Consider the following 16303-nt stretch of genomic DNA (forward strand, 5'->3'; position numbering starts at 1 on the left):
CTCTCCGTCTCTCTCCCTGCCCCGCGTTCTCACTCTCTCTCCCTGCCCCGAGTTCTCGCTCTCTCTCCCTGCCCCAGGTTCTCTCTCTCTCTGCCCCAGGTTCTCTCTCTCTCTGCCCCGCGTTCTCTCTCTCTCTGTCCCGCGTTCTCTCTCTCTCTGTCCCGCGTTCTCTCTCTCTCTGTTCCGCGTTCTCTCTCTCTCTGTCCCGCGTTCTCTCTCTCTCTGTCCCGCGTTCTCTCTCTCTCTGTCCCGCGTTCTCTCTCTCTCTGTCCCGCGTTCTCTCTCTCTGTCCCGCGTTCTCTCTCTCTGTCCCGCGTTCTCTCTCTCTCTCTGTTCCGCGTTTTTTCTCTCTCTCTGTCCTGCGTTCTCTCTCTCTCTGACCCGCGTTCTCTCTCTCTCTGTCCCGTGTTCTCTCTCTCTCTGACCCGCGTTCTCTCTCTCTCTCTGTCCTGCGTTCTCTCTCTCTGTCCCGCGTTTTCTCTCTCTCTCTGTCCTGCGTTCTCTCTCTCTCTGTCCCGCATTTTCTCTCTCTCTCTCTGTCCCGCGTTCTCTCTCTCTCTCTCTGTCCTGCGTTCTCTCTCTCTCTGTTCCGCGTTTTCTCTCTCTCTCTGTCCTGCGTTCTCTCTCTCTCTGTCCTGCGTTCTCTCTCTCTCTTCTCTGACCCGCGTTCTCTCTCTCTCTCTCTCTGACCCGCGTTCTCTCTCTCTCTCCCTGCCCTGGGTTTTCTCTCTCTCTCTCTCCCTGTCCCGTGTTCTCTCTCTCCCTGTCCCGTGTTCTCTCTCTCCCTGTCCCGTGTTCTCTCTCTCCCTGTCCCGTGTTCTCTCTCTCCCTGTCCCGCGTTCTCTCTCTCTCTGTCCCGCGTTCTCTCTCTCTCTCTCTGTCCCGCGTTCTCTCTCTCCCTGCCCGCGTTCTCTCTCTCTCCCTGCCCGCGTTCTCTCTCTCTCCCTGCCCCGCATTCTTTCTCTCTCTGTCCCGCTTTCTCACTCTCTCTGTCCTGCGTTCTCTCTCCCTGTCCTGCGTTCTCTCTCCCTGTCCTGCGTTCTCTCTCCCTGTCCTGCGTTCTCTCTCCCTGTCCTGCGTTCTCTCTCCCTGTCCTGCGTTCTCTCTCCCTGTCCTGCGTTCTCTCTCTCTGTCCCGCGTTTTCTCTCTCTCCCTGCCCTGCGTTCTCTCTCTCTCTCTCTCTGCCCCGCGTTCTCTCTCTCTCTTTCCCGTGTTCTCTCTCTCCTTCCCGCGTTCTCTCTCTCTCTGTCCCGCGTTCTCTCTCTGACCCGCGTTCTCTCTCTCTCTCTCTCTGACCCGCGTTCTCTCTCTCTCTGACCCGCGTTCTCTCTCTCTCTCCCTGCCCGCGTTCTCTCTCTCTCTCCCTGCCCGCGTTCTCTCTCTCTCTCCCTGCCCGCGTTCTCTCTCTCTCTCCCTGTCCCGCGTTCTCTCTCTCTCTCTGTCCCGCATTCTCTCTCTCTCTCCCTGCCCGCGATCTCTCTCTCTCCCTGCCCCGCGTTCTCTCTCTCTGTCCCACTTTCTCACTCTCTCTGTCCTGCGTTCTCTCTCTGTCCCGCGTTCTCTGTCTCTCTCCCTGTCCTGCGTTCTCTCTCCCTGTCCTGCGTTCTCTCTCCCTGTCCTGCGTTCTCTCTCCCTGTCCTGCGTTCTCTCTCCCTGTCCTGCGTTCTCTCTCCCTGTCCTGCGTTCTCTCTCCCTGTCCTGCGTTCTCTCTCCCTGTCCTGCGTTCTCTCTCCCTGTCCTGCGTTCTCTCTCCCTGTCCTGCGTTCTCTCTCCCTGTCCTGCGTTCTCTCTCCCTGTCCTGCGTTCTCTCTCCCTGTCCTGCGTTCTCTCTCTCTGTCCCGCGTTTTCTCTCTCTCCCTGCCCTGCGTTCTCTCTCTCTCTGCCCCGCGTTCTCTCTCTCTCTTTCCCGTGTTCTCTCTCTCCTTCCCGCGTTCTCTCTCTCTCTGTCCCGCGTTCTCTCTCTGACCCGCGTTCTCTCTCTCTCTGTCCGCTTTTCTCTCTCACTCTGACCCGCGTTCACTCTCTCTCTCTCTGACCCGCGTTCTCTCTCTCTCTGACCCGCGTTCTCTCTCTCTCTCTGTCCCCCGTTCGCTCTCTCTCTAACCCGCGTTCTCTCTGTCCCGCGTTCTCTCTCCCTGCCCCGCGTTCTCTCTCTCCCTGCCCCGCGTTCTCTCTCTCCCTGCCCCGCGTTCTCTCTCTCCCTGCCCCGGGTTCTCTCTCTCCCTGCCCCGGGTTCTCTCTCTCCCTGCCCCGGGTTCTCTCTCTCCCTGCCCCGGGTTCTCTCTCTCCCTGCCCCGGGTTCTCTCTCTCCCTGCCCCGGGTTCTCTCTCTCCCTGCCCGGGTTCTCTCTGCCCCTGTCCTGTATTCTCTCTCTCTCTGTCCCGCGTTCTCTCCGTCTCTCTCCCTGCCCCGCGTTCTCACTCTCTCTCCCTGCCCCGAGTTCTCGCTCTCTCTCCCTGCCCCAGGTTCTCTCTCTCTCTGCCCCAGGTTCTCTCTCTCTCTGCCCCGCGTTCTCTCTCTCTCTGTCCCGCGTTCTCTCTCTCTCTGTCCCGCGTTCTCTCTCTCTCTGTCCCGCGTTCTCTCTCTCTCTGTCCCGCGTTCTCTCTCTCTCTGTCCCGCGTTCTCTCTCTCTCTGTCCCGCGTTCTCTCTCTCTCTGTCCCGCGTTCTCTCTCTCTCTGTCCCGCGTTCTCTCTCTCTGTCCCGCGTTCTCTCTCTCTGTCCCGCGTTCTCTCTCTCTCTCTGTTCCGCGTTTTTTCTCTCTCTCTGTCCTGCGTTCTCTCTCTCTCTGACCCGCGTTCTCTCTCTCTCTGTCCCGTGTTCTCTCTCTCTCTGACCCGCGTTCTCTCTCTCTCTCTGTCCTGCGTTCTCTCTCTCTGTCCCGCGTTTTCTCTCTCTCTCTGTCCTGCGTTCTCTCTCTCTCTGTCCCGCATTTTCTCTCTCTCTCTCTGTCCCGCGTTTTCTCTCTCTCTCTCTCTGTCCTGCGTTCTCTCTCTCTCTGTTCCGCGTTTTCTCTCTCTCTCTGTCCTGCGTTCTCTCTCTCTCTGTCCCGCATTTTCTCTCTCTCTCTCTGTCCCGCGTTCTCTCTCTCTCTCTCTGTCCTGCGTTCTCTCTCTCTCTGTTCCGCGTTTTCTCTCTCTCTCTGTCCTGCGTTCTCTCTCCCTGTCCTGCGTTCTCTCTCCCTGTCCTGCGTTCTCTCTCCCTGTCCTGCGTTCTCTCTCCCTGTCCTGCGTTCTCTCTCCCTGTCCTGCGTTCTCTCTCTCTGTCCCGCGTTTTCTCTCTCTCCCTGCCCTGCGTTCTCTCTCTCTCTCTCTCTGCCCCGCGTTCTCTCTCTCTCTTTCCCGTGTTCTCTCTCTCCTTCCCGCGTTCTCTCTCTCTCTGTCCCGCGTTCTCTCTCTGACCCGCGTTCTCTCTCTCTCTGTCCGCTTTTCTCTCTCACTCTGACCCGCGTTCACTCTCTCTCTCTCTGACCCGCGTTCTCTCTCTCTCTGACCCGCGTTCTCTCTCTCTCTCTGTCCCCCGTTCGCTCTCTCTCTAACCCGCGTTCTCTCTGTCCCGCGTTCTCTCTCCCTGCCCCGCGTTCTCTCTCTCCCTGCCCCGCGTTCTCTCTCTCCCTGCCCCGCGTTCTCTCTCTCCCTGCCCCGCGTTCTCTCTCTCCCTGCCCCGCGTTCTCTCTCTCCCTGCCCCGCGTTCTCTCTCTCCCTGCCCCGCGTTCTCTCTCTCCCTGCCCCGCGTTCTCTCTCTCTCTGTCCCACGTTCACTCTCTCTCTCTGTCCCACGTTATCTCTCTCTCTCTGACCCGCGTTCTCTCTCTCTCTGACCCGCGTTCTCTCTCTCTCTCTCTCTCTGACCCGCGTTCTCTCTCTCTCTGTCCCGCGTCCTCTCTCTCTGTCCCGCGTTCTCTCTTCGCGTTCTCTATTCGCTTTCTCTATCTCTCTGTTCCGTGTTCTCTCTCTCTCTGTCCCACGTTCTCTCTCGCTCTCTCTCTGACCCGCGTTCTCTCGCTCTCTCTCTGACCCGCGTTCTCTCTCTCTCTGACTCGCGTTCTCTCTCTCTCTTTCTGTCCCGCGTTCTCTCTCTCTCTGTTGCGCGTTCCCACTCTCTCTGACCCGCGTTCTCTCTTTCTCTATCTGACCCGCTTTCTCTCTCTCTCTCTCTCTCTCTCTGACCCGCATTCTCTCTCTCTCTCTCTCTGACCCGCATTCTCTCTCTGACCCGCGTTCTCTCTCTCTCTGTTGCGCATTCCCACTCTCTCTGACCCGCTTTCTCTCTCTCTGCCCCGCGTTCTCTCTCTCTCTGTCCCGCGTTCTCCCTCTCCCTGTCTCGCGTTTTCTCTCTCTCTCTCTCTCCCTGCCCTGCGTTCTCTCTCTCTCTGTCCCGCGTTCTCTCTCTCTCTCTCTCTCTCTCTCTCTCTCCCTGCCCCACGTTCTCTCTCTCTCTCTCTCTCTCCCTGCCCCACGTTCTGTCTCTCTCTGCCCCGGGTTCTTTCTCTCTCTCCCTCTGCCCTGGGCTCTCTCTCTCCCTGACCCGGGTTCTCTCTCTCTGTCCCGCGTTCTCGCTCTCTCTCTGTCCCACGTTCTCTCTCTCTCCCTGTCCCGCGTTCTCTCTCTGTCCCGCGTTCTCTCTCTCTCCCTGTCCCGCGTTCTCTCTCTCTGTCCCGCGTTCTCTCTCTGTCCTGCTTTCTCTCTCTCTGTCCCGCGTTCTCTCTCTCTCTCTGTCCTGCGTTCTCTCTCACTCTCTGTCCACGGGTTTTCTCACTCTCTCTCTCTCTCTCTCTCTCTCTCTCTCTCCCTGTCCTGCATTTTCTCTCTCTCCCTGCCCCGGGTTCTCTCTCTCTCTGTCCCGCGTTCTCTCTCTCTCTCTCTCCCTGTCCCGCGTTCTCTCTCTCTCTCTCTCTGTCCCGCGTTCTCTCTCTCTCTGTCCTGCGTTCTCTCTCACTCTCTGTCCACGGGTTTTCTCACTCTCTCTCTCTCTCTCTCTCTCTCTCTCTCTCTCTCTCTCTCTCTCTCCCTGTCCTGCATTTTCTCTCTCTCCCTGCCCCGGGTTCTCTCTCTCTCTGTCCCGCGTTCTCTCTCTCTCCCTGCCCCGCGTTCTCTCTCTCTCTGTCCCGCGTTCTCTCTGCCCCGGGTTCTCTCTATCTCTCTGTCCCGCGTTCTCTCTCTCTCTGTCCCGCGTTCTCTCTCTCTCTCTCTCTCCCCCTGCCCCGCGTTCTCTCTCTCTCTCCCTGCCGCGTGTTCTCTCTCTCTCCCTGCCGCGTGTTCTCTCTCTCTCTCTGTCCCGCATACTCTCTTTCTCTCTCCCTGCCCCGGGTTCTCTCTCTCTCTCCCTGCCCCGCGTTCTCTCCCTCTCTGTCCTGCGTTCTCTCTCTCTCTCTCTCTCTCCCTCTCTCCCTGTCCTGTGTTTTCTCTCTCTCTCTCTGTCCACGCGTTCTCTATCTCTCTGTCCCGCATTTTCTCTCTCTCTCCCTGTCCTGCGTTTTCTCTCTCTCTCTCCCTGTCCCGCGTTCTCTCTCTCTCTCTCCCGCGTTCTCTCTCTCTCTCTGTCCCGCGTTCTCTCTCTCTCCTTGCCCCGCGTTCTCTCTCTCTCCCCCCTGCCCCGCATTCTCTCTCTCTCTCTCTCTCCCCCTGCCCCGGGTTCTCTCTCTCTCTCCCCGTGCCCCGCGTTCTTTCTCCCTGCCCCTCATTCTTTCTGTCCCGCGTTCTCTCTCTGACCCACGTTCTCTCTCTCTCTCTGTCCGCTTTTCTCTCTCACTCTGACCCGCGTTCTCTCTCTCTCTCTGACCCGCGTTCTCTCTCTCTCTCTGACCCGCGTTCTCTCTCTCTCTCTCTGACCCGCGTTCTCTCTCTCTCTGTCCTGCATTCTCTCTCTATCTGTCCCGCGTTCTTTCTCTCTCTCTCTGTCCCGCGTTCTCTCTCTCTCTGTCCCACGTGCTCTCTCTCTCTGTCCCGCGTTCTCTCTCTCTCTGTCCCGCGTTCTCTCTCTCTCTGTCCCGCGTTCTCTCTCTCTCTGTCCCGCGTTCTCTCTCTCTCTGTCCCGCGTTCTCTCTCTCTGTCCCGCGTTCTCTCTCTCCCTGTCCCGCGTTCTCTCTCTCTCTCTGTCCCTGTCCCGCGTTCTCTCTCTCTCTCCCTGTCCTGCGTTCTCTCTCCCTGCCCCGCGTTCTCTCTCCCTGCCCCGCGTTCTCACTCTCTCTCTCTGCCACGAGTTCTCACTCTCTCTCCCTGACCCGCGTTCTCTCTCTCTCTGTCCTGCATTCTCTCTCTATCTGTCCCGCGTTCTTTCTCTCTCTCTCTGTCCCGCGTTCTCTCTCTCTCTGTCCCGCGTTCTCTCTCTCTCTGTCCCGCGTTCTCTCTCTCTGTCCCGCGTTCTCTCTCTCTCCCTGTCCCGCGTTCTCTCTCTCTCTCTGTCCCTGTCCCGCGTTTTCTCTCTCTCTCTCCCTGTCCTGCGTTCTCTCTCCCTGCCCCGTGTTCTCACTCTCTCTCTCTGCCACGAGTTCTCACTCTCTCTCCCTGCCCCGCGTTCTCTCTCTCTCTGTCCCGTGTTCTCTCTCTCTCTCCCTGTCCTGCGTTCTCTCTCTCTGTCCCGCGTTCTCTCTCCCTGCCCCACGTTCCCTCTCTCCTGCGTTCTCTCTCTCTCTCCCTGCCCCGCGTTCTCTCTCTCCCTGTCCCACGTTCTCTCTCTCTGTCCCTGTCCCGCGTTCTCTCTCTCTCCCTGTCCTGCGTTCTGTCTCCCTGACCCGCGTTCTCTCTCTCTCTCTCCCTGCCACGAGTTCTCACTCTCTTTCCCTGCCCCGGGTTCTCTCTCTCTCTCTCTCTCCCTGTCCTGCATTCTCTCTCTCTCCCTGTCCCGCGTTCTCTCTCTCTCTCTCTCCCTGCCCCGTGTTCTCTCTCTCTCTCCCTGCCCCGAGTTCTCTCTCTCTCTCTCTGCCCCGGGTTCTCTCTCTCTCTGTCTGCGTTTTCTCTCTCTCGCTCTCTCCCTGCCCCGCGTTCTCTCTCTCCCTGTCCCGCATTCTCTCTCTCTCCCTGCCCCGCGTTCTCTCTATCTTCCCCTGCCCCACGTTCTCTCTCTCCCTGCCCCGCGTTCTCTCTCCCTGTCCTGCGTTCTCTCTCCCTGTCCTGCGTTCTCTCTCTCTGTCCCGCGTTCTCTGTCACTCTCCCTGTCCTGCGTTCTCTCTCCCTGTCCTGCGTTCTCTCTCCCTGTCCTGCGTTCTCTCTCCCTGTCCTGCGTTCTCTCTCCCTGTCCTGCGTTCTCTCTCCCTGTCCTGCGTTCTCTCTCCCTGTCCTGCGTTCTCTCTCTCTGTCCCGCGTTTTCTCTCTCTCTGTCCCGCGTTTTCTCTCTCTCCCTGCCCTGCATTCTCTCTCTCTCTGTCCCGCCCCGGGTTCTCTCTCTCTCTGCCCTGGGTTCTCTCTCCCTCTCCCGCGTTCGCTCTCTCTCTGTCCCGCGTTCTCTATCTCTCTCCCCCTGCCCCGGGTTCTCTCTCTCCCTGCCCGGGTTCTCTCTCTCCCGGCCCAGGTTCTCTCTCTCCCTGCCCGGGTTCTCTCTCTCCCTGCCCGGGTTCTCTCTCTCTCTCTCTCCCGCGTTCTCTCTGTCCCTGTCCTGTATTCTCTCTCTCTGTCCCGCGTTCTCTCCGTCTCTCTCCCTGCCCCGCGTTCTCACTCTCTCTCCCTGCCCCGAGTTCTCACTCTCTCTCCCTGCCCCGGGTTCTTTCTCTCTCTGTCCCACGTTCTCTCTCTCTCTCTCTGTCCCGCGTTCTCTCTCTCTCTCTGTCCCACGTTCTCTCTCTCTCTGTCCCGCGTTCTCTCTCTCTCTCTGTCCCGCGTTTTCTCTCTCTCTCTCTGTCCCGCATTCTCTCTCTCTCTGTCCTGCGTTCTCTCACTCTCTGTCCCGCGTTTTCTCTCTCTCTCTGTCCCGCGTTTTCTCTCTCTCTCTGTTCTGCGTTCTCCCTCTCTCTGTCCCGCGTTTTCGCTCTCTCTCTCTGTCCCACGTTCTCTCTCTCTCTCTGTCCTGCGTTCTCTCTCTCTCTGTTCCGCGTTTTCTCTCTCTCTCTGTCCTGCGTTCTCTCTCTCTCTGACCCGCGTTCTCTCTCTGTCCCGTGTTCTCTCTCTCTCTGTCCCGTGTTCTCTCTCTCTCTGACCCACGTTCTCTCTCTCTCTCTGCCCTGCGTTCTCTCTCTCTCTTCTCTGTCCCACGTTTTCTCTCTCTCTCTGTCCTGCGTTCTCTCTCTCTCTCTCTGTCCTGCGTTCTCTCTCTCTCTGTCCTGCGTTCTCTCTCTCTCTGTCCTGCGTTCTCTCTCTCTCTGTCCCGCGTTCTCTCTCTCTCTCTGTCCCACGTTCTCTCTCTCTCTGACTCGCGTTCTCTCTCTCTCTCTGTCCCGTGTTCTCTCTCTCTCTGTCCTGCGTTCTCTCTCTCTCTTATCTGACCCGCGTTCTCTCTCTCTCTCTCTCTGACCCGTGTTCTCTCTCTCTCTGTATCGCGTTCACTCTCTCTGTCTGTCCCGCGTTTTCTCTCTCTCTCTCTCTCTGACCCACGTTCTCTCTCTCTCTGTCCTGCGTTCTCTCTCTCTCTGTCCCGCGTTTTCTCTCTCTTTCTGTCCTGCGTTCTCTCTCTCTGTCCCACGTTCTCTCTCTCTCTCTGTCCTGCGTTCTCTCTCTCTCCCACGTTCTCTCTCTCTCTGACGTTCTCTCTCTCTCTGTCCCGTTTTCTCTCTCTCTCTGTCCCGTGTTCTCTCTCTCCCTGTCCCGCGTTCTCTCTCTCTCTGTCCTGCGTTCTCTTTCTCTTCTCTAACCCGCGTTCTCTCTCTCTCTCTCTGACCCATGTTCTCTCTCTCTCTCTGTCCCACGTTCTCTCTTTGTCTCTGACTCGCGTTCTCTCTCTCTCTCTCTGACCAGTGTTCTCTCTCTCTCTCTGTCCCGCGTTCTCTCTCTCTCTCTCTCTGACCCACGTTCTCTCTCTCTCTCTCTCTGACCCGCGTTCTCTCTCTCTCTCTGTCCCACGTTCTCTCTCTCTCTCTCTCTGACCCGCGTTCTCTCTCTCTCTGTCCCACGTTCTCTCTCTCTCTCTATCCCGCGTTCTCTCTCTCTCTCTGACCCGCGTTCTCTCTCTCTCTCTGTCCCATGTTCTCTCTCTCTCTCTATCCCGCGTTCTCTCTCCCTGTCCCGCGTTCTTTCTCTCTCCCTGTCCCGCGTTCTCTCTCTCTCCCTGCCCCGCGTTCTCTCTCTCTGTCTCGCGTTCTCTCTCTCTCTCTCTCTGACCCACATTCTCTCTCTCTTCCTGACCCGCGTTCTCTCTCTCTCTCTCTCTCCCTGCCCCGCGTTCTCTCTCTCTCCCTGCCCCGCGTTCTCTCTCTCTCCCTGCCCCGCCTTCTCTCTCTCTGCCTGCCCCGCCTTCTCTCTCTCTCTCTCTGCCCCGCGTTCTCTCTCTCTCTCTCTCTCTCCAGTGTTCCTCATCTTTGTCTCCCATCTCAATCTTAAACCGCAGTGTCAATTAAAAATCGCCTTTTGAAAACTCAAGATCTGTAACCTTTGCTGCTGGTAAAGAAGCAGGTCAGGAGCTGAGCTGTTAGGATTGTTTCATTCCCACAACCCACGGGACTCGATCTGTAACTCCATTCGTCTTTGCCTTCCTGTCCATACACTCTTCCTGCCCAACTCCCCACGTGTATTAGTGTGCCTGTGTGTCATCAGGTTTTTATTTTGAGGGCTTGGTAGGTAATATAATACGACTCTCTACCATTAAAAATATTATAGCTGACTCTCCTTGGTTAACCCAGATCATAAATGAATGAATGAATGTTTTTGCATTTGTGTGACGGACTGAGAGGAGGTCAGTAAATGGGCCAACAGCTCAGCTGTTGTAACTGCATAAGCTTTGTTTATTGGTGTTCTGTGCACTAAACTGGAAAGTGGTTGGAAAGACTGTGTGGTGAAATGGACCAGTGCTTCTACATGGTTTGCCACAAATGAATTGGGCTGTTACCTGCTCTGCTACAGAGACTTTGCAAAAGACAGAGTCATGTAAATTTCCACAGGATTAACTACCATGGTTTGCCTCCTGAAGGTCTGCCGGTCGCAAAGTTCTAGGTTTCCTCCCTTAGCTTTAAACATAGGAATGAATTGCAGCACAAGGAAACAAAGTCAGGTGGAGGAGAAAAACAAGAATAGCAGGTCTCATCACTTGCTGAGTTTCTCCAATTTCAGTTTTTGTTTCAGGTTCATCACTTGTTAGCTCGTGCATAAAGATTGGCAATTTGTAGCTTTCTTCTTAGATAATGGTTGGCACGGTCAGGATGCACTTGATGCTTGTCCAATCTTACCTGGAGGCTAGAGTGAAATGAATAGCACAGAACTGGAAATAATCAGGGGCTAATAGAAATAATGGGATCCCTTCATTCAAGGACACAAGTGAATGAATTGAGTTTAATCCAGACACTTTCATAACTATTTTATCTGATACAGACCAATGTTAACATTATCAAATTCAGTTTCCCAACTTGTCATTGTGAGTTTTGAACTTAGATTCACAGAGATGTACAGCACAGAACAGACCCATTGGTCCAACTCGATCACGCCAACCAGATATCCTAATCTAATCTAGTCCCATTTGCCAGCACTTGGCCCATATCCCACTAAACCCTTCCTATTCATATACCCATCCAGATGCCTTTTAAATGTTGCAATTGTACCAGTCTCCACCACTTCCTCTGGCAGCTCATTCCATTCACGCTCCACCCTCTGTGTGAAAAAATTGCCCCTTAGTTCCCTTTTATATCTTTCCCTTCTCACCCTAAACCTATGCCCTCTACTTCTGGTCTCCCCCACCCCCGGGAAAAAGACCCTATCCATGACCCTCATGAGTTTATACACCTCTATAAGGTCACCCCTCAGCCTCTGATACTCCAGGGAAAACAGTCCAAGCCTATTCAGCCTCTCCCTATAGCTCAAACCCAACAACCCTGGCAGCATCCTTGTAAATCTTTTTGAATCCTTTCAAGTTTTACAACATCCTTCCGAGAGACCAGAATTGCACATAATATTCCAACAGTGGCCTAACCGATGTCCTGTACAGCCGCAACACGACCTCCCAACTCCTATACTCGATATTCTGACCAATAAAGATAGCATACCAAACGCCTTCTTCATTATCCTATCTACCTGTGATAGCTCCACTTTGAAGGAGCTATGAACCTGCACTCCACTCTTTGTTCAGCAACATTCTCCAGGACTTTACCATTAAGTGCAGAAGTTCTGCTTTGATTTGCCTTTCTAAAATGCAGATCTCACATTTATCTAAATTAAACTCCATCTGCCACTCCTCGGTCCATTGGCCCATCTGTTCAAGATCCTGTTGTACTCTGAGATAACCTTCTTCGCTGTCCATTACACCTCCAATTTTGGTTTCATCTGCAAACGTACTAAGTATACCTCCTATGTTCACATCCAAATCATTTACATAGATAACGAAAAGTAGTGGACCCAGCACCAATCCTTGTGCACTCCACTGGTCACGGGCCACCAATCTGAACGGCAACCCTTCACTACTACCCTCTGTCTTCTACCTTTAAGCCAGTTCTGTATCTAAATGGCTAGTTATCCCTGTATTCCATGTGATCTAACCCTGCTAACCAGTCTCCCATGGGGAACCTTGTCGAACGCTTTACTGAAGTCCATATAGATCGTTCCATTTCTCTGCCTTCAATCCTCTGATCTTTTGGTTTTTACTTTAATAACTCATCAACAAGACTGCATCTGCAGTCCTCACTTTCTCCTCATAACCAGAGTATCTCAGATTCTGCCACGAGGTGAGTTGTTACCCAAGCTGTGACTCTTCAAAAAAAGAAAATTGAGTAAACTAGCTGACACTGATGTCTTAAACTATTACAGTGCCACTAATGTTCAGTGGCAGCTCTCTTTTTCACAGCAACAGCCTAGCTGACTGAAATAGGGAATGGATGTACGTGCTGTATCCTCAGTGCTAACTGTAGTTTGAGGTTGTTCCACAACCATGAGAGCTGTTAGCTTTGTAAGGTGAGTTGGGGAAAAAAAAACTGCTGGAATTACTGAGGAGCTTAGTAAACTGCTTTGTCAATTGGGACCAGAACTTTGGAAGTATTATTTTTTAAAAATGACCTTTTTTGCATTCTAATTGCAGAAAAAACCTTTAGCTTCAATTATACGGGAGGTCTGTGATGGGTAAGTACTTCGGACATAACTTTCAATGTCTATGTGCCAGTGTCCTTAGTCATAGAGAATAGCTTTTCAATGGTCAGGAAGAAGATTTTTTTATGACTTAGGAAATTACATGCATCATACTAGAGATGTGTTTCCCCTAAACTTTGATCCACCTACTGATCAAGAATCTCTCTATCTCAGCCTTAAATATACACAAGGACTCTGTTCCCACTGCGCTCTCTGGCAAGGAGTTCCAAACACGCTCTGGAAGAAGAAATTTCTCCTCATCCCAGCTGTAAATTGGCACCTTTAATTCTAAGACTATGCTCTCTGGCTCTGGAAACTCTCATGAGGGGAAGCATACTCACAGCATTTACCCTGTCAAGCCCCTGAAGAATCCTGTATGTTTCAATGAAGATTGTCTCTCATTCTTCTAAATCCACTGAGTCCCAATGTGTCTAGCCTTTACTCAAAAAATAATGTTTTGTCATTGGGGATCATTATATTGAACCTCGGGGAAGCAAAATTCAGCTGATGTTCCTGCTCCTGATCCCAGTCCCAATGATCCCTGACTGTGTTTATCAGACAACAATAAATGCTTAAATGATACCATCTGCTCACCATCTGATACTATGCTACTGCAGCACATGACCTTGGATGGTGATTAATCATATTAGATAGCAGGTTAGGGGTTGGGAAAAGAATGACGAAAGGGGATAATTTGGGAGTGGGGGAGGTAAAGCTCTGTGGACTAAATCGGCATATTTCGAGTAAAAATAACAGCATGATTGTAACACTTTTTTGTATAGTTGTTGTGAGGCTATTGTATGCGGCTTTTTGTAATGTAACCAGAAACAACCTATTTTGCTTTCTTTTCAAATCCAGTTGGTCTCTAGCAAACCCTGAAAACTATGCTCTGCAGTATGCAGATAGCACGAACTTTTACATCACAGAGAAGGTAAGTGTATGTACGTGATTGCTTCATGTGTGTATCCCTACAATGCTCCCTAAATGAATTAGAATTGAAAGACATGATGTGAGGAGCACCAGGGGGGTTCAAGGACAGAACCCATTCAACCAGTGTACTCTTTGCTACCTTCCCCCACCCTCCTCTCTAACCTATCACCTCCATCCCCACCCCCATTCACCTATTGTACTCTATGCTACTTTCTCCCCGCCCCCACCCTCCTCTCATTTATCTCTCCACCCTGCAAGTACTCTGCCTCTATTCCTGATGAAGGGCTTTTGCCCGAAACTTCAATTTTCCTGCTCCTCGGATGCTTCCTGAACTACTGTGCTTTTCCAGCACCACAAGTAAATTAGACCATCCAGCAGAGGTTGGGCTCGGGACCGGGGCATGGTTGGTTTGCAGACATGGGAGATGGATGGGGAGGATTTGCAGGATTTGGGTGAAATCTGTCACTGATTTAATGTGAATGGCTAGTGAATCTAGCCTTCTGATCTCCCTTACCTGGCACATTAGCACTCTACAAATGTAAAGCATGTGGACACATGTTCCTGGAATGATGAAGGACTAAGCAGAAAAATACAAATCTATTGTTAAATATCAGCTGACAATGTAGTGATGACATACTGTGTGCTCTTCGACTCTGTGAATGCACTGTGTTTTTGAGCTGACTTATTGACCTATTCATCAGCTGCTGACAGTGACGTTCTGATGCCCCAGGTGGCTCAGACTGTTTGTCTCCCTCTGCTCCCTTACTATCAACAAGAATAAACTGCCCGTTTACACCTGGCCACGGAAGTGACCATCTAAATAACAATTTGACACTGAGCCACCACATTAAGACTGGACTTTGAAGTATGTCAAAAAATCTCCACTTCACCTTTCAAGATTACTCGTATCTCAATATCCCTTCATTTCCTTCCTGTCCAAGAATCGATCTATTTATTTTCTGGATATTCTCAAAATGAGCTTCCACAGACACCTGGAGATGTAAGTTACAAAGGTACACAGCTCACTGAGCAAGGAAAGGTCTCCTCATGTCAGTCTCGGTTTTGTGACTCTTAATTCCTAGTTTTAGATTCAGGAGAGGGGACCTTCCTGGCAACAACTCTGTTATACTGCTTAAGATTACATGTTTCAGTTAAATTGTTCTCACTCTTCTAGATTCTTGGAAATATATTAGGATACTTGGTCCCCTCCTACAGGTTATTTTAATCAACCTGTTCAAAGATGTTATTACACACTTCGAGAGCAGATGGGACTTGAACTGGTGCCTTCTGATCCAAAGGGAGGGACACTACCGTCACACCACAACAACCCTCAAAATTATTTTCACATGATATCATTTGGTACAGATCCCTTGCTCCACATCAATGCTTTTTATTATGTCACAGTTGTGATTTCTAAATATATTTGCAGCTATTTCTAATCAGATATCATGGCTCAGGAGCAGCATGGTGGCTCACTGGTTAGCACTGCTGCCTCACAGCGCCAGGGTTCGATCCAAGCCTTGGGCGACTCTCTGTGTGGGGTTTGCGCATTCTCCCCGTGTCTGTGTGGGTTTCCTCCAGGTGCTCCGGTTTCCTCCCACAATCCAAAGATGTGCAGGTTAGGCGCATTGGCCGTGCTGAATTGCCCACAGTGTTCAGGGATATGTAGGTTAGGTGCATTAGTCAGGGGTAAATGTAGATTAATGGGGAATGGGTTTGGGTGGGATACTCTTCGGAGGGTCCATGTGGACTTATTGGGCCGAAGAGCCTGTTTCCACATTATAGGGATTCTATGATTCTATGAAATATGTGTGACACCCTTGAAGCACATCATGAAAATAGATTGTAAACCACTAGAGCTGAATCACGACTTGGAGTGCAGGTTCATAGTTCTTTGAAAGTGGGGTTAGAGGTAGATAGATAGTGAAGATGATGTTTGGCATGTTTGCCTTTATTGGTCAGTGCATTGGGTGTACGAGGTGGAAGTTGTACAGGACATTGGTTAGGCCATTATTGGCATATTGTGTGCAATTCTGGTCTCCATGCCACAGGAAGGATGTTGTGAAACTTGAAAGGAATCAGAAAACATTTACAAGAATGTTGCCAGGATTGGAGGATTTGAGCAATTGGGAGAGGCTGAATAGGCTGGGGCTGTTTTCCCTGTATCATCAGAGGCTGAGGGGTGACCATATGGAGGTTTATAAAATCATGAGGGGCATGGATATGGTACATAGCCAAGGTCTTTTCCCTGGTGTGGGGGAATCCAGAAGTAGAGGGCATAGGTTTAGGTTGAGAGGGAAAAGATTTAAAAGGGACCTAAGGACACCTTCGTGCCGAAGGTGGTGCATGCATGGAATGAGCTGCCAGAAGAAGTGGTGGAGGCTGGTACAATTATAGCATTTAAAATATATCTGGATCCCAACATGAATAGGAATGGTTTGGAGGGATATGAGCCAAATGCTAGCAATTTGGACTAGATTAATTTTGGATATCTGGTCAGTATGGACGAATTGGACTAAAGGGTTTGCTTTCATGTTGTATATCTCTATGACTCTGTGACTACGACTTGCTGTAGCCTGCATCCTGCAACTGACCCAGTTATTTGTACTTCCTGTATGTAGGCTGTACCTCAATCCGTAGGAATATGTTTCCCTAATCAACATCAGCCCTATTTTGAAAAGTAACTCCTTCCTTTTGGGGGTTGGGGGATCTGATCCAGTTTTGGTTCAATTCCAGCAGGGGTTAGTGGGTGGTTGGGGTTTGGGAGGAGAGCAGAGGAACAGAGCTCAGGCCCTGGGTGATCAGGTCAGGGGTTGGGGAGAGCTGGCCTGCTTGATGGGGTGGTTGTGAGTGTGTGAGGTTAGGTATGGTGTTAAACCATCAATTTAATGATTATTCTCTTTCTCTGAGTAACTACTTTACTTAATTTCATGTGAACCAAATTCTTTGAATTACATGACACTGTCATAACTTTCTAAACGTAGGGGAATCTTCAATTTCCTGGGCAATTTCTTTGGAATCTAATATGCTGGGAATCACATTGGGTCCCCATGCATGATTTCTCTCTGCTATCTTCTACCAACTGTCTAGCATTGGCAAACCTGGGCCATTTTAAAATCAAGCAGCAGCCATCTCTTTGTAAGGTCTTTCTGTTTTAAATCAGAATCTTCCTTTTCAGTCCACA

At 51.9% G+C, this 16303-nt stretch overlaps 1 protein-coding gene across 10 annotated transcripts in view; it reads left to right on the plus strand.

The window, feature by feature from the left end:
* LOC122564399 (engulfment and cell motility protein 1) overlaps nucleotides 1-16303 on the plus strand; it is a 319775-nt gene that overhangs the window by 96297 nt on the left and 207175 nt on the right. For all 10 annotated transcript variants that reach the window (XM_043719204.2, XM_043719200.2, XM_043719205.2 and 7 more), the window contains 2 exons: nucleotides 12143-12183; nucleotides 13048-13120. In XM_043719204.2, the coding sequence (XP_043575139.1) occupies nucleotides 12143-12183; nucleotides 13048-13120 (114 nt within the window). The remainder of the gene's footprint in view (nucleotides 1-12142; nucleotides 12184-13047; nucleotides 13121-16303) is intronic.

The sequence above is a fragment of the Chiloscyllium plagiosum genome, unplaced genomic scaffold (genome assembly GCF_037043375.1).
Source record: "Chiloscyllium plagiosum isolate Xiang-an unplaced genomic scaffold, Cpla_swu_hap1 HiC_scaffold_34, whole genome shotgun sequence".
Classification (NCBI taxonomy): domain Eukaryota; kingdom Metazoa; phylum Chordata; class Chondrichthyes; order Orectolobiformes; family Hemiscylliidae; genus Chiloscyllium; species Chiloscyllium plagiosum.